General features: G+C 69.7%; 1 protein-coding gene and 1 long non-coding RNA gene across 7 annotated transcripts in view; both read left to right on the top strand.

Annotated features, from left to right (window-relative positions):
* Positions 1 to 12,894, top strand: part of MINK1 (misshapen like kinase 1) — a 63,675-nt gene extending 50,781 nt beyond the window's left edge. For all 5 annotated transcript variants that reach the window (XM_050933380.1, XM_050933379.1, XM_050933378.1 and 2 more), the window contains 6 exons: positions 16 to 150; positions 5,863 to 5,963; positions 6,821 to 6,970; positions 8,987 to 9,146; positions 9,825 to 9,964; positions 12,333 to 12,894. In XM_050933380.1, the coding sequence (XP_050789337.1) occupies positions 16 to 150; positions 5,863 to 5,963; positions 6,821 to 6,970; positions 8,987 to 9,146; positions 9,825 to 9,964; positions 12,333 to 12,416 (770 nt within the window). In that variant the 3' untranslated portion in view covers positions 12,417 to 12,894. The remainder of the gene's footprint in view (positions 1 to 15; positions 151 to 5,862; positions 5,964 to 6,820; positions 6,971 to 8,986; positions 9,147 to 9,824; positions 9,965 to 12,332) is intronic.
* Positions 12,895 to 13,331: 437 nt separating this feature from the next.
* On the top strand, positions 13,332 to 14,661 carry LOC127039644 (uncharacterized). Of its 2 annotated transcripts, none has more exons than XR_007771257.1 (2): positions 13,332 to 13,381; positions 13,562 to 14,661. It is a non-coding gene; the product is annotated as an uncharacterized LOC127039644 (long non-coding RNA). The 2 variants fall into 2 exon arrangements; XR_007771256.1 differs by lacking the exon at positions 13,332 to 13,381 and adding an exon at positions 13,406 to 13,441.
* The last annotated feature ends 1,896 nt before the right edge of the window (positions 14,662 to 16,557 follow it).

Below are 16,557 nucleotides of genomic sequence, written 5' to 3'. Positions count from 1 at the left end.
CCCCATCTCGCCTAGGGAAGAGAAACAAGCTGCGGGTCTATTACCTGTCCTGGCTGCGCAACAAGATCCTGCACAACGACCCCGAGGTGGAGAAGAAGCAGGGCTGGACCACCGTGGGCGACATGGAGGGCTGCGTGCACTACCGCGTGGGTGAGGGACCGCCCCCCGGCCTGGCCACGCCCCTCCAGCCCCACGGCCACTCCCACTACCGCGTGGGTGAGGGACCGCCCCCCGGCCTGGCCACGCCCTTCCCAGCCCCACGGCCACTCCCACTACCGCGTGGGTGAGGGACCGCCCCCCGGCCTGGCCACGCCCCTCCCAGCCCCACAGCCACTCCCACTACCGCGTGGGTGAGGGACCGCCCCCCGGCCTGGCCACGCCCCTCCAGCCCCACGGCCACTCCCACTACCGCGTGGGTGAGGGACCGCCCCCCGGGCTGGCCACGCCCCTCCAGCCACACGGCCACTCCCACTACCGTGTGGGTGAGGGACCGCCCCCCGGCCTGGCCACGCCCTTCCCAGCCCCACGGCCACTCCCACTACCGCGTGGGTGAGGGACCGCCCCCCGGCCTGGCCACGCCCTTCCCAGCCCCACGGCCACTCCCACTACCGCGTGGGTGAGGGACCGCCCCCCGGCCTGGCCACGCCCTTCCCAGCCCCACGGCCACTCCCACTACCGCGTGGGTGAGGGACCGCCCCCCGGCCTGGCCACGCCCTTCCCAGCCCCACGGCCACTCCCACTACCGCGTGGGTGAGGGACCGCCCCCCGGCCTGGCCACGCCCTTCCCAGCCCCACGGCCACTCCCACTACCGCGTGGGTGAGGGACCGCCCCCCGGCCTGGCCACGCCCCTTCCCAGCCCCACGGCCACTCCCACTACCGCGTGGGTGAGGGACCGCCCCCCGGCCTGGCCACGCCCCTCCAGCCCCACGGCCACTCCCACTACCGCGTGGGTGAGGGACCGCCCCCCGGCCTGGCCACGCCCCTCCAGCCCCACGGCCACTCCCACTACCGCGTGGGTGAGGGACCGCCCCCCGGCCTGGCCACGCCCCTCCAGCCCCACGGCCACTCCCACTCCCGCGTGGGTGAGGGACCGCCCCCCGGCCTGGCCACGCCTCTCCAGCCCCACGGCCACTCCCACTACCGCGTGGGTGAGGGACCGCCCCCCGGCCTGGCCACGCCCTTCCCAGCCCCACGGCCACTCCCACTACCGCGTGGGTGAGGGACCGCCCCCCGGCCTGGCCACGCCCCTCCAGCCCCACGGCCACTCCCACTACCGCGTGGGTGAGGGACCGCCCCCCGGCCTGGCCACGCCCCTCCAGCCCCACGGCCACTCCCACTACCGCGTGGGTGAGGGACCGCCCCCCGGCCTGGCCACGCCCCTCCAGCCCCACGGCCACTCCCACTACCGCGTGGGTGAGGGACCGCCCCCCGGCCTGGCCACGCCCTTCCCAGCCCCACGGCCACTCCCACTACCGCGTGGGTGAGGGACCGCCCCCCGGCCTGGCCACGCCCTTCCCAGCCCCACGGCCACTCCCACTACCGCGTGGGTGAGGGACCGCCCCCCGGCCTGGCCACGCCCCTCCCAGCCCCACGGCCACTCCCACTACCGCGTGGGTGAGGGACCGCCCCCCCGGCCTGGCCACGCCCCTCCCAGCCCCACGGCCACTCCCACTACCGCGTGGGTGAGGGACCGCCCCCCGGCCTGGCCACGCCCCTCCAGCCCCACGGCCACTCCCACTCCCGGGTGGGTGAGGGACCGCCCCCCGGCCTGGCCACGCCCCTCCAGCCCCACGGCCACTCCCACTACCGCGTGGGTGAGGGACCGCCCCCCGGTCTGGCCACGCCCCTCCAGCCCCACGGCCACTCCCACTACCGCGTGGGTGAGGGACCGCCCCCCCGGCCTGGCCACGCCCTTCCCAGCCCCACGGCCACTCCCACTACCGCGTGGGTGAGGGACCGCCCCCCGGCCTGGCCACGCCCCTCCCAGCCCCACAGCCACTCCCACTACCGCGTGGGTGAGGGACCGCCCCCCGGCCTGGCCACGCCCCTCCAGCCCCACGGCCACTCCCACTCCCGGGTGGGTGAGGGACCGCCCCCCGGCCTGGCCACGCCCCTCCAGCCCCACGGCCACTCCCACTACCGCGTGGGTGAGGGACCGCCCCCCGGTCTGGCCACGCCCCTCCAGCCCCACGGCCACTCCCACTACCGCGTGGGTGAGGGACCGCCCCCCGGCCTGGCCACGCCCTTCCCAGCCCCACGGCCACTCCCACTACCCGCGTGGGTGAGGGACCGCCCCCCGGCCTGGCCACGCCCCTCCAGCCCCACGGCCACTCCCACTACCGCGTGGGTGAGGGACCGCCCCCCGGCCTGGCCACGCCCTTCCCAGCCCCACGGCCACTCCCACTACCGCGTGGGTGAGGGACCGCCCCCCGGCCTGGCCACGCCCTTCCCAGCCCCACGGCCACTCCCACTACCGCGTGGGTGAGGGACCGCCCCCCGGCCTGGCCACGCCCCTCCAGCACCACGGCCACTCCCACTGCCGCGTGGGTGAGGGACCGCCCCCCGGCCTGGCCACGCCCCTCCCAGCCCCACAGCCACTCCCACTCCCGCGTGGGTGAGGGACCGCCCCCCGGCCTGGCCACGCCCCTCCAGCCCCACGGCCACTCCCACTCCCGCGTGGGTGAGGGACCGCCCCCCGGCCTGGCCACGCCCTTCCCAGCCCCACGGCCACTCCCACTACCGCGTGGGTGAGGGACCGCCCCCCCGGCCTGGCCACGCCCTTCCCAGCCCCACGGCCACTCCCACTACCGCGTGGGTGAGGGACCGCCCCCCCGGCCTGGCCACGCCCCTTCCCAGCCCCACGGCCACTCCCACTGCCGCGTGGGTGAGGGACCGGCCCCCCGGTCTGGCCACGCCCTTCCCAGCCCCACGGCCACTCCCACTGCCGCGTGGGGTGAGGGACCGCCCCCCCGGCCTGGCCACGCCCTTCCCAGCCCCACGGCCACTCCCACTACCGCGTGGGTGAGGGACCGCCCCCCGGCCTGGCCACGCCCCTCCAGCCCCACGGCCACTCCCACTACCCGCGTGGGTGAGGGACCGCCCCCCGGCCTGGCCACGCCCTTCCCAGCCCCACGGCCACTCCCACTACCGCGTGGGTGAGGGACCGCCCCCCGGCCTGGCCACGCCCCTCCAGCCCCACGGCCACTCCCACTCCTGCGTGGGTAAGAATCACAGACTTTAGGGTCAGAAGGGACCATTACGATCGTCTGGTCTGACCTGCTGCACAACGCAGGCCCCAGCCCCCTGCCCCGTGTCTCGTGGCTTAGAGACTCCAGCCGGTGACCCCTGCCCCACGCTGCAGAGGAAGGCGAAACCCCCCAGGGCCTGTGCCAATCTGCCCCGGAGGGAACTTCCTTCCCGACCCCAAATCTGCCGATCAGCTGAACCCTGAGCACATGGGCAGGACCCACCAGCCGGCACCCAGGAGAGGATCCTCTGCGGTGACTCGGAGCCCGGCCCGGCAGAGATCCCACCACGGCCAGTGGCGTATTTACCGCTAGTAGCCAAAGGCCGGTCATTGCCAAAACCAGGCTGTCCCGCCGCACCAGAAACCTCTCGCGCTCAGTCTCGAAGCCGGATGGGTCTTTTGCTGTCACCAACTCACATCACAGGTCGGGCCCACGCATGGCCCCGTGGGGGGTGCCCCGTTCAGTGCGACAGCCCTTCTCGGGGGGCTGCTCTCTCCTGGGGTCAGGCCCCTCCACCTCCTGGAGCCGCACCTCTCTGAGCCTCAGCACGTCTGTCTCTGCCGTGGGCCCCCCCAGGGAGTCCCCTCGCTCTGGGCCCCCCGGGGCCTCCACCCCCTGTTCTCTAGCCCGGAGCGACTCTCCGCCAGCGTAACACAGGAGGGGTTATCACGCGATTAGCCCAGCACAGGAAACTCTCCGGGCCTCAGGCCTGGCCTCCCCCAGCCCAGCACATCCCAGTCCCCCTGCAGCCAGGGGGGCTCTGCCTGCTCCCCCTCTCCAGCCCCGAGCCCCCCTGCTTCCCAGCTGGGCATCCGATACCCCCGGCCCCAAGCTCCCTCTGTCCATTGGCTTCTCTCCAGGGAGACAGGGTCGTAAACAGGGTGGCCTGGGCCTCATCGCCTCTCAGCCACCTCTGGCCCCTCTGGCCGGTCAGGTCACCGGGGTCCTCTCCCCGCAGCCCATTGTCCCCCCACGGGCCAGAACCAGCTGTGACTCCTGGGCTGGGTCTCCGGGTCGTCAGTCGCTGGGGTCTCCATCCTCCAGGCCATCGGCCGGGGTCCCAAGTTCCCTCTCCGGTCCTGTGTCCCAACGAACTTCCTCTCCCCTCCCCTCGTTGAACCAGTAACACCCGGGGACACCGAGTCCCCCTCCCTCTGCATGCAACCCCCTGGAAAACACAGAAGAACAAGACAATCCCCCACTTCGGCACATCCCCCCACTGCTCCCCTTGGGAGGCTGCTCCAGAACGTCACTCCTCAGGCGGTTAGAAACCGTCGTCTAATTTCAAGTCTGAACTTCCTGATGGCCAGTTTACGTCCATTTGTTCTTGTGTCCACGTTGGTACTGAGCTTAACTAATTCCTCTCCCTGCCTGGTGTTTATCCCTCTATTTATAGAGAGCGAGCAGATCCCCCCTCAGCCTTCGCTTGGTTCGGTTAAGCGAGCCGAGTGCTTTCATAAGGCAGGTTTTCCATTCCTCGCATCATCCGAGTAGCCCTTCTCTGTACCTGTTCCAGTCTGAATTCACCTTAACCATGGGAGACCAGAACTGCACACGGGATTCCAGACGAGGTCTCACCAGCGCCTTGTATAACGGCACTAACGCCTCCTGTCTGTGCTGGAAATACCTCGCCTGATGCATCCCACGACCGCGTTCGCTTTTTTCACAGCCACGTCACATTGGCGACTCGTAGCATCCCGTGATCAACCAACACTCGGAGGTCCTTCTCCTCCTCTGTTACTTTCTCCCGATGCGCCCCCGGCTTATAACGATAGTTCTTGTTGTTAATCCCTAAATGCACGACCTTGCACTTTTCATCCTGTTACTATCACTCCTGTTTCCAAGGGATCCAGATCTTCCTGTAAGACCTCCCGGTCCCTCTGTGTTAGCAATACCGCCCAGCTTCTGTCAGGCGCAAACTGTGTCAGCACCCTCCCACGTTCTGTGCCGAGGTCCGTAATAAAAAGATTGGTCCCCAGAGCGATCCGTGAGGAACTCCTGTAGCAGCCTCCCTCCAGCCTGACGGTGAACTGCTCAATACGACCCGTTGGCGTCTCCCCTTCACCCGCCCTTCAGTTTTCCAGTTAGCTAATGATTCCCCGAGTGGAACCGTGTCAGGCGCCTTCCTGAAATCGAGGTAAATTAGATCCCCTAAAAACTCCAGCTTCTCACAGATCTACCTTTGGTAAAAGCGGCCTGGCCACGCTCCCTCCCCAGCCCCACAGCGGTCAGAGGGCTGATCCCCCCCATTCCCTGGTGCTTCTCGGCTGAGCAGAGAGCAGCAATACCCCCTGTGGTTATTGGGGTGACCAGTCCCCACTTCCGTCCTGTTTGCCCCTTAACCAGTCCTAGCCCAGTGTAACCTGTTTCTCTAACCAACCATACCGCACCGCCCTAATGAACTGACACCTGGCCAAGCTACTAATCCAGCAGAGAGGACAGGCCTCCCCCAGAACCCCAGTGTGCAGCCACCCCCCACCCGCCCCAGTGGCTCGGCCAGACCCTGTCCACTGGTCTCTGCGTCCCAGCCCCACTGGCCCCAGATCTCCGCTCCCTTCGCCCCACGGCTGGGCACCGTGGCTGGGGAGTGACCGGCCCCGTATCTCCCGGCAGTAAAGTACGAGCGTATCAAGTTCCTGGTGATCGCCCTGAAGAACTCGGTTGAGGTCTACGCCTGGGCCCCCAAACCCTACCACAAGTTCATGGCCTTCAAGGTACCTAGGGGGGCTTGGGGCCCGGATGCCTGGGTTCTCTCCCTGGCTCTGGGAGGGGAGTGGGGGCTGGTGGGTCAGAGCAGGGGGGGCTGGGAGCCAGGACTCCTGGGTTCTCTCCCCAGCTCTGGGAGGGGAGTGGGGGCTGGTGGGTTAGAGCAGGGGGCGCTGGGAGCCAGGACTCCTGGGTTCTCTCCCCGGCTCTGGGAGGGCCGTGGGGTGCAGTGGTTAGAGCGGGGGAGGTGGGGAGGGCTGTTGTGGGGTGCAGTGCTTAGAGGGGGTGCGGGGAGTGCCATGGGGTGCAGTGGTTAGTATGGGGGAAGTGGTTAGAGGTGGTGTGGGGAGGGCTGTGAGGTGCAGTGGTTAGCGTGGGGGCAGGGAGGGCTGTTTTGGGGTTCAGTGGTTAGAGCGGGGAGGGCTGTGGGGTGCAGTGCTTAGAGGGGGTGCAGGGAGGGCCATGGGGTGCAGTGGTTAGAGCGGGGGAGGTGGGGAGGGCTGTTGTGGGGTGCAGTGCTCAGAGGGGGTGCGGGGAGGGCCATGGGGTGCAGTGGTTAGTATGGGGGAAGTGGTTAGAGGTGGTGTGGGGAGGGCTGTGAGGTGCAGTGGTTAGCGTGGGGGCAGGGAGGGCTGTTTTGGGGTTCAGTGGTTAGAGCGGGGAGGGCTGTGGGGTGCAGTGCTTAGAGGGGGTGCAGGGAGGGCCATGGGGTGCAGTGGTTAGAGCGGGGGAAGTGGGGAGGCTGTTGTGGGTTGCAGTGCTTAGAGGGGGTGCGGGGAGGGCCGTGGGGTGCAGTGGTTAGAGCGGGGGGCTGACAGGTTTCGGGGGACCCCGAGCACTGACTCCCCTTCCCCCCCCGTTTCAGTCCTTCGCAGACCTGCCGCACCGGCCGCTGCTAGTGGAGCTGACAGTGGAGGAGGGTCAGAGGTTAAAGGTCATTTATGGGTCGTGCGCCGGATTCCACGCCATTGACGTGGACTCAGGAAACAACTACGACATCTACATCCCCGTGCACGTGAGTGGGCGGGGCCATACGGAGCCCCTGGGGGGCGGGGCGCTGGGGGCGGAGTCACACGGAGCCCCTGGGGGCAGGGCGCTGGAGGTGGAGTCACACGGAGCCCCTGGGGGTGGAGCGCTGGGGGCGGAGTCACACGGAGCCCCTGGGGGTGGAGCGCTGGGGGCGGAGTCACACGGAGCCCCTGGGGGGCAGAGCGCTGGGGGTGGAGTCGCACGGAGCCCCTGGGGGGCAGGGCGCTGGGGGCGGAGTCGCACGGAGCCCCTGGGGGCGGGGCGCTGGGGGCGGAGTCGCACGGAGCCCCTGGGGGCGGAGTCACATGGAGCCCCTGGGGGCGGGGCACTGGGGGCGGAGTCACACAGAGCCCCTGGGAGTGGGGCACTGGAGGCGGAGTCACACGGAGCCCCTGGGGGGCGGCGCACTGGGGGCGGAGTCACATGGAGCCCCTGGGAGTGGGGCACTGGGGGCAGAGTCACACGGAGCCCCTGGGGGGCGGCGCACTGGAGGCGGAGTCACATGGAGCCCCTGGGGGGCGGTGCACTGGGGGCGGAGTCACATGGAGCCCCTGGGAGTGGGGCACTGGGGGCAGAGTCACACGGAGCCCCTGGGAGTGGGGCACTGGGGGCAGAGTCACAGGGAGCCCCTGGGGATGGCGCACTAGGGGCAGAGTCACACGGAGCCCCTGGGGGTGGAGCGCTGGAGGCGGAGTCACACGGAGCCCCTGGGGGTGGAGCGCTGGGGGCGGAGTCACACGGAGCCCCTGGGAGTGGGGCACTGGGGGCGGAGTCACACGGAGCCCCTGGGAGTGGGGCACTGGGGGCGGAGTCACACGGAGCCCCTGGGGATGGAGCACTGGGGGCGGAGTCACACGGAGCCCCTGGGGATGGAGCACTGGGGGCGGAGTCGCACGGAGCCCCTGGGCGTGGGGCAGTGGAGGCGGAGTCACATGGATCCCCTGGGGGTGGGGCACTGGGGATGGAGTCACACGGAGCCCCTGGGAGTGGGGCACTGGGGGCGGAGTCACACGGAGCCCCTGGGAGTGGGGCACTGGGGGCGGAGTCACACGGAGCCCCTGGGAGTGGGGCACTGGGGGCGGAGTCACACGGAGCCCCTGGGGATGGAGCACTGGGGGCGGAGTCACACGGAGCCCCTGGGAGTGGGGCACTGGGGGCGGAGTCACACGGAGCCCCTGGGGATGGAGCACTGGGGGCGGAGTCACACGGAGCCCCTGGGGATGGAGCACTGGGGGCGGAGTCACACGGAGCCCCTGGGAGTGGAGCACTGGGGGCGGAGTCACACGGAGCCCCTGGGGATGGAGCACTGGGGGCGGAGTCACACGGAGCCCCTGGGAGTGGGGCACTGGGGGCGGAGTCACACGGAGCCCCTGGGGGTGGAGCACTGGGGGCGGAGTCACACGGAGCCCCTGGGGGGCAGGGTGCTGGGGGCGGAGTCACACGGAGCCCCTGGGGATGGAGCACTGGGGGCGGAGTCACACGGAGCCCCTGGGGATGGAGCACTGGGGGCGGAGTCACACGGAGCCCCTGGGGATGGAGCACTGGGGGCGGAGTCACACGGAGCCCCTGGGAGTGGGGCACTGGGGGCGGAGTCACACGGAGCCCCTGGGGGCAGGGTGCTGGGGGCGGAGTCACACGGAGCCCCTGGGACTGGGGCGCAGGGAGCGGAGTCACACGGAGCCCCTGGGAGTGGGGCACTGGGGATGGAGTCACACGGAGCCCCTGGGAGTGGGGCACTGGGGGTGGAGTCACACGGAGCCCCTGGGGGCAGGGTGCTGGGGGCGGAGTCACACGGAGCCCCTGGGACTGGGGCGCAGGGAGCGGAGTCACACGGAGCCCCTGGGAGTGGGGCACTGGGGATGGAGTCACACGGAGCCCCTGGGAGTGGGGCACTGGGGGTGGAGTCACACAGCACTGGGGTGTCAGGCCATCCCGTGGGAGCTGGGGGTCACAGGCCATGGGGCAGGCGGGCGGGTGGGTGACCTTTGCCCTCTGCCGGCAGATCCAGACGCACGTCACGCCCCACGCCATCATCTTCCTGCCCCACACGGAGGGGATGGAGATGCTGCTCTGCTACGAGGACGAGGGCGTCTACGTCAACACCTACGGGCGCATCATCAAGGACGTGGTGCTGCAGTGGGGGGAGATGCCCACTTCCGTGGGTGAGCCCGGACGCCTGGGTCCCCCACAGCGCTGGGGGGCTGGGAGCCCGGACGCCTGGGTTCTCTCCCGGGCTGTGGGAGGGGTGTGGGGGCTGGTGGGTTGGAGCAGGGGGGCCTGGGAGCCAGGACTCCTGGGTTCTCTCCCCGGCTCTGGGAGCGGAGTGGGGACTGGTGGGTTAGAGCAGGGGGGGCTGGGAGCCAGGACTCCTGGGTTCTCTCCCCTGCTCTGGGAGGGGAGTGGGGGCTGGTGGTTAGAGCAGGGGGGCTGGGAGCCAGGACTCCTGGGTTCTCTCCCCGGCTCTGGGAGGGGAGTGGGGGCTGGTGGTTAGAGCAGGGGGGCTGGGAGCCAGGACTCCTGGGTTCTCTCCCCGGCTCTGGGAGGGGAGTGGGGGCTGGTGGTTAGAGCAGGGGGGGCTGGGAGCCAGGACTCCTGGGTTCTCTCCCCAGGTCTGGGAGGGGAATGGGGGCTGGTGGTTAGAGCAGGGGGGGCTGGGAGCCAGGACTCCTGGGTTCTCTCCCCGGCTCTGGGAGGGGAGTGGGGGCTGGTGGTTAGAGCAGAGGGGCTGGGAGCCAGGACTCCTGGGTTCTCTCCCCGGCTCTGGGAGGGCAGTGGGGGCTGGGAGCCAGGACTCCTGGGTCCGCTGAGGAAGGGTCTCCCCCCTGACTCTCCCCCCCCAGCGTACATCTGCTCCAACCAGATCATGGGCTGGGGTGAGAAGGCCATCGAGATCCGCTCCGTGGAGACGGGGCACCTGGACGGGGTTTTCATGCACAAGCGGGCCCAGCGCCTCAAGTTCCTGTGCGAGCGCAACGACAAGGTGGGCACTAGGGGGCGCCGCGCTGGGGGGGGCCTCTCCCCATAGCTAGTTCTGGCCCCGCCCCAGAGGTGGGCATATCTCAGCACCGGGCGGGGGGTCCTGCCCCAGAGGTGGGCGCGTGTCAGCGCCGGGCGGGGTGTCCCCCCCCAGAGGTGGGCGCGTCTCAGCGCCGGGCGGGGAGTCTCCACCCCAGAGGTGGGCGCGTATCAGCACCAGGCAGGGTGTCCCACCCCAGAGGTGGGCGCGTCTCAGCGCCGGGCGGGGAGTCTCCACCCCAGAGGTGGGCGCGTCTCAGCGCCGGGCGGGGAGTCTCCACCCCAGAGGTGGGCGCGTCTCAGCGCCGGGCGGGGTGTCCCACCCCAGAGGTGGGCGCGTCTCAGCGCCGGGCGGGGTGTCCCCCCCCCCCAGAGGTGGGCGCGTCTCAGCGCCGGGCGGGGTGTCCCCCCCCCCAGAGGTGGGCGCGTCTCAGCGCCGGGCGGGGTGTCCCACCCCAGAGGTGGGCGCGTCTCAGCGCCGGGCGGGGTGTCCCCCCCCCAGAGGTGGGCGCGTCTCAGCGCCGGGCGGGGTGTCCCCCCCCCAGAGGTGGGCGCGTCTCAGCGCCGGGCAGGGAGTCTCCACCCCAGAGGTGGGCGCGTCTCAGCGCCGGCGGGGAGTCTCCACCCCAGAGGTGGGCGCGTCTCAGCGCCGGGCGGGGAGTCTCCACCCCAGAGGTGGGCGCATCTCAGCACCAGGCAGGGTGTCCCCCCCCAGAGGTGGGCGCGTCTCCACCCCAGAGGTGGGCGCGTCTCAGCACCGGGCGGGGTGTCCCCCCCCCAGAGGTGGGCGCGTCTCAGCACCAAGGGGGGTGTCCCCCCCCAGAGGTGGGCGCGTCTCAGCACCGGGCGGGGTGTCTCCCCCCAGAGGTGGGCGCGTCTCAGCGCCGGGCGGGGAGTCTCCACCCCAGAGGTGGGCGCATCTCAGCACCAGGCAGGGTGTCCCCCCCCAGAGGTGGGCGCGTCTCCACCCCAGAGGTGGGCGCGTCTCAGCACCGGGCGGGGTGTCCCCCCCCCGGAGGTGGGCGCGTCTCAGCGCCGGGCGGGGTCCCCCCCCAGAGGTGGGCGCGTCTCAGGGCCGGGCAGGGTCCCCCCCCCAGAGGTGGGTGCATCTCCACCCCAGAGGTGGGCGCGTCTCAGCACCGGGCGGGGTGTCCCCCCCCCGGAGGTGGGCGCGTCTCAGCACCAAGCGAGGTCCCCCCCCGGAGGTGGGCGCGTCTCAGCGCCGGGCGGGGTGTCCCCCCCCAGAGGTGGGCGCGTCTCAGCGCCGGGCGGGGAGTCTGCACCCCAGAGGTGGGCGCGTCTCAGCGCCGGGCGGGGAGTCTCCACCCCAGAGGTGGGCGCGTCTCAGCACCGGGCGGGGTGTCCCCCCCCCGGAGGTGGGCGCGTCTCAGCGCCGGGCGGGGTGTCCCCCCCCAGAGGTGGGCGCGTCTCAGCGCCGGGCGGGGTGTCCCCCCCCAGAGGTGGGCGCGTCTCAGCGCCGGGCGGGGAGTCTCCACCCCAGAGGTGGGCGCGTCTCAGCGCCGGGCGGGGAGTCTCCACCCCAGAGGTGGGCGCGTCTCAGCGCCGGGCGGGGAGTCTCCACCCCAGAGGTAGGCGCGTCTCAGCGCCGGGCGGGGTGTCCCCCCCCAGAGGTGGGTGCGTCTCCACCCCAGAGGTGGGCGCGTCTCAGCGCCGGGCGGGGTGTCCCCCCCCAGAGGTGGGCGCGTCTCAGCGCCGGGCGGGGTGTCCCCCCCAGAGGTGGGCGCGTCTCCACCCCAGAGGTGGGCGCGTCTCAGCGCCGGGCGGGGTGTCCCCCCCCAGAGGTGGGCGCGTCTCCACCCCAGAGGTGGGCGCGTCTCAGCGCCGGGCGGGGTGTTCCCCCCCAGAGGTGGGCGCGTCTCAGCACCGGGCAGGGTGTCCCCCCCCCGGAGGTGGGCGCGTCTCAGCACCGGGCGGGGTGTCCCCCCCAGAGGTGGGCGCGTCTCCACCCCAGAGGTGGGCGCGTCTCAGCGCCGGGCGGGGAGTCTCCACCCCAGAGGTGGGCGCGTCTCCACCCCAGAGGTGGGCGCGTCTCAGCGCCGGGCGGGGTGTCCCCCCCCAGAGGTGGGCGCGTCTCAGCGCCGGGCGGGGTGTCCCCCCCAGAGGTGGGCGCGTCTCCACCCCAGAGGTGGGCGCGTCTCAGCGCCGGGCGGGGAGTCTCCACCCCAGAGGTGGGCGCGTCTCAGCGCCGGGCGGGGTCCCCCCCCCAGAGGTGGGTGCGTCTCCACCCCAGAGGTGGGCGCGTCTTAGCGCCGGGCGGGGTCCCCACCCCAGAGGTGGGCGCATTCCAGACTGACTCCTGCTCTGCCCCCCAGGTTTTCTTCGCCTCCGTCCGCTCGGGGGGCAGCAGCCAGGTTTACTTCATGACACTCAACAGAAACTGTATCATGAACTGGTAAGCCCCGCCCCCAGCGCTGGCCCCGCCCCCAGCGCTGGCCCCGCCTCTGGAGGGAAGGGGCGGGGCCGCCTCAGACACTGGATCCCTATGCCAGAGGCTCCGCCCCCACCGCCAGCGAGGATCAGGACCGACCAATCAGCAGAACCGATGCCTTGACCACCTTCCCCCTCACCTGTGTCTGATGCTGCTTGGAGGGGGGCCCTCTCCATGGTGACAGTGTCCCCCCCCTTTGACTGACAACTGACTGACTGCCCCCCCGCTTCGCTCGCCGCTCCCCTGACTCCGTGTGGACCTGCTCTGTTCATAGCCTGACCGAAATCTCCATGTCGGGCCGGGGGACCCCGGGTAAACAGCCACCCCACCCCAGAGGTGGGCGCATCTCAGCGCCGGGCCAGGGGACCCCAGGTAACCAGCCACCCCGCCCCAGAGGTGGGCGCATCTCAGCGCCGGGCCAGGGGACCCCGGGTAACCAGCCACCCGCCCCAGAGGTGGGCGCATCTCAGCGCCGGGCCAGGGGACCCCAGGTAACCAGCCGCCCACCCCAGAGTTGGGCGCATCTCAGCGCCAGGCAAGGGGTCCCTGGGTAACCAGCCGCCCTGCCCCAGAGGTGGGCGCATCTCAGCGCCGGGCCAGGGGACCCCAGGTAACCAGCCACCCGCCCCAGAGGTGGCTGCATCTCAGCGCCAGGCGAGGGGTCCCCGGGTAACCAGCCGCCCCGCCCCAGAGGTGGGCGCATCTCACCACGGGGTGAGGGGTCCCTGGGTAACTGGCTGCCCCGCCCCAGAGGTGGGCGCATCTCAACACTGGGTGATGGGTCCTTGGGTAACCAGCCACCCCACCCCAGAGGTGGGCGCATCTCCGCGCCGGGTCAGGGGTCCCTGGGTAACCGGCCGCCCTGCCCCAGAGGTGTCTGCATCTCAGCGCTGGGTCAAGGGTCCCTGAGTAACCGGCCGCCCCGCCCCAGAGGTGGCCGCATCTCCACGCCGGGTCAGGGGTCCCTGGGTAACCGGCCACCCCACCCCAGAGGTGGCTGCATCTCAGCGCCGGGCGAGGGGTCCCCGGGTAACCGGCCGCCCCGCCCCAGAGGTGGCTGCATCTCCGCGCCAGGTCAGGGGTCCCCGGGTAACCGGCTGCCCCGCCCCAGAGGTGGCTGCATCTCAGCACCGGGCGAGGGGTCCCAGGCATGGGTGGGGTGACAGGCAAACTCCCCTGTGAAACACAAGGAGGGAGGTGGCCGGAGGCCTAGGCTGGGGGCACCCAGTGCTGTTGCTGTGGGTCACTGCACTGACCATGGCCCCTGTGGTGGGGACTCGGAACGGCAGGGGGGCGCAGACCCATTGCTTTGTGCCAAGTTCGCTTTGCTTAAAGGTGGAGGCGTGGGGCAGGGCTGGGGCCTTTTCATCCCCCCGGGTGGGAGCCGCGGTGGTAGGGAACGCCCAGAGCAGCCCCCCAACTGCCTCGTGCACCCCCATAACTCCTCCCCTGGTCCGGGCAGATGGGGCGACCTGCCGCAGGGGTCTGGGGAGGGCGAATGTACAGGGGGACATGGGGGGCCTGGTCCCTCCGGGCTCTGTGTATATTTTGCTTTAATTATTTTTATTTTGTAACAAGAATTCATTAACAAAGCACTTTAAAGCCCCGACTGCGTCTTGTGGGGGGCCAGGAGCGCCCCCCAGGCAGATTTGGGGTTATTCTCAAACTGACCCAGGAGAGTTGGTCTTAGAGTGGAGACTGGCTGGCTCAGGGGGGCAGGGAATGGGGCAGGGGCCTGTCTCCTCTATGGGGCGCTGGCTCCCACCCGGCCCCAGGGCAGGGACTGGCTGGCTCAGGGGGGCAGGGAATGGGGCAGGGGCCTGTGCCCTCTAGGGGGCGCCGGCTCCCCCCCGGCCCCAGGACAGGGACTGGCTGGCTCAGGGGGGCAGGGAATGGGGCAGGGGCCTGTCTCCTCTAGGGGGCGCCGGCTCACACCCGGCCCCATGGGAGCCTGGCTGCAGCAGCAATGCAAGGGTTAATGGGGGGGGGGCGCAGAGCCAGCATGCAGATTCCCCTCCCTGCCCCCCTGCAGCTGAGGGGTGCTGCCTGGGGGCCCCCCAAGAGCCATATGGAGTGGGGGGGGGGGGTTGTGGAGTTCATGGGACCCCCCCAGTATTCAATTTCCTCTGTACGTTGCTTGCATCTGTCTATCAAACACCCCCTGCGCCGTGGCCTTGAAATTTCATCTGTTAATAAACAACCAAATTCTGTGACTTTCCCCGCGTGGTCTGGCGTCCTGTACCCCTCTGGGGGCGGGCAGGGGGCAGCCGGGGGTGGGCACCCAACAGCAGGAAGCCGGTGTCCCTGGCCGGGGGGAGACGGCCAGGCAGTGGGGTTCATGGGGCCCGTCCACACTATCCCAGCAGGTGTTGCAACTACGTCAGGACCCCGAGTGAACCCCCTTCCTCATTCCCCCAGTAACCTCCAGACCAGTCACCCGGAGAGCCTGGCCGGTGCTGCAGAGTTTTGGCAGGACGGTGTCGGCGGGAAGTGGGGATTGTTTAAGAAAATCCCCCAAAGTCCCCAGGAAAGAGGTGAACAAGCCAGCCTGGCGTTCAGGGGAGGTGAAAGCAGTGTTGGGTGTACGACCACCGGAAAGGGGGAAGTCGTGACGAGTGTAAACCAGAACTGTAGGGCACTGATGAGGAAAGCTAAAGGCCAAGGGAGACCTGGACAGCCGGCGGAGTTAGGAAAGCGCATTGTCATTGTATCGGGGACAAACCGAAGCCTGACACGGGGTTCACACACATTTCGAGGGAGCGTTGGAGGTGAAGTGGCCCGTTAACACCCCTGCGGTCATGGGAGAAGGACGGGAACTGCTGTCCTAAGCCGCCAATCCAGCACGTCTGTCCCTGGTTCTTGGTGTCTGGCAGAGCGATGAGTTTCAGCTCCCCGGCTCGTCTCTGGGAGGCGGGGGGCAGGTTTCCTTTGCGGACCAGACGGGGAGCGATCGCTTTGTGAGAAGGGTTCACCCACCGGGGACGGGGCGATTTTGTCTTCTATCGTTTCCCTGCGTGAGGTCAGTCCTGGGGCCACGTAATGGCTGGGGGGGTATTTAGCGCCCTGGAGGCGGTACCCCAAGCGGGCGTGGGACCCCTGGATCTGGAAATGAAAGGGGTGGTTTGTGCCCCTTGTTCCGGCAGGGCAGGGGCTGGCGCCACTTGGAGTTGTTGGGTGCTGGTCTGTGGGGCGCTGGCGCCCGATTATGAGTCTGGAGAGGTTCGGGGGGGTGTTAAAGGCCAGAAAAGGGGGTTCGGGGAAGGTTTTTTTTCCAGGAGGTGGTCCCCATGGAGGCTGGGTTCTACCGATTTAACGACACGGTGACCCTAAGAACATCCCCGTGCCTCCCAGCCCCCATGACCACTTCACTCGAAACGTGTGTTCAGCTGTGGGGCTGAGTCCCTCTCCCGGCCTGCAGAAAGGCCCTGGGGGGCGCAGAGCTCGGCCCTCCCACCCGCAACCCCCGCCTCGTCTGACACGCCGCCGAGAGTCGTAGGGGAGCTCGCTGAGCCCTTCGGGTGCGTTTTCAGCCACCCCTGGAGCCGGGAAGAACCCCCCCGTCGTGCCGATGTTTAAAACGGGCCCACGGGCTGACCCGAGTATTTCCAGCCCTGTCAGCCTGACGTCGATCGCAGGCGGGATAATGGAGCGGCTCGACACGGGACTCACTTCGCGGAGAATTAACGCAGACGGGCGTGGGATTGCGGCAGCCAGAACCGCCCCAGCCAGCCTGCTCGCTGGGTGCCAGACTGGGACTCGGCCGACGGAAAGGTCCCGCGGCCCGTATTACACGAACTAACCGACGGGTCTCAAGTGTACCTGGAAACGCAGCATTGTCAGCGAGCGCCGCGCTTTCCGCTGGTGTCCCGCAGGGCTCGGGTCTGGGAACTGCTGCTTAACAGCTTCACCGATGATCTGGGGGGAGGAACCATAAAATCACCCCGATAAAGTTTGCAGATGACCCAACCATTGGGGGAGTGGGAATTAGGGAAGAGGCCAGGGCCGCGGTTCAAAGCAATGTGGATCACAACCCAAGGCCTTGGTTGGAACACGGCTAAATGTCACCGTACACGACAAGGAACGAAGCGCGTCAGCCGTACGCAGGCCGG

Source organism: Gopherus flavomarginatus, chromosome 23 (assembly GCF_025201925.1).
Source record: "Gopherus flavomarginatus isolate rGopFla2 chromosome 23, rGopFla2.mat.asm, whole genome shotgun sequence".
Lineage (NCBI taxonomy): Eukaryota > Metazoa > Chordata > Testudines > Testudinidae > Gopherus > Gopherus flavomarginatus.
The sequence above is the reverse complement of the archived record's forward strand: the minus strand, read 5'-3'. Positions and strand labels throughout refer to the sequence as shown.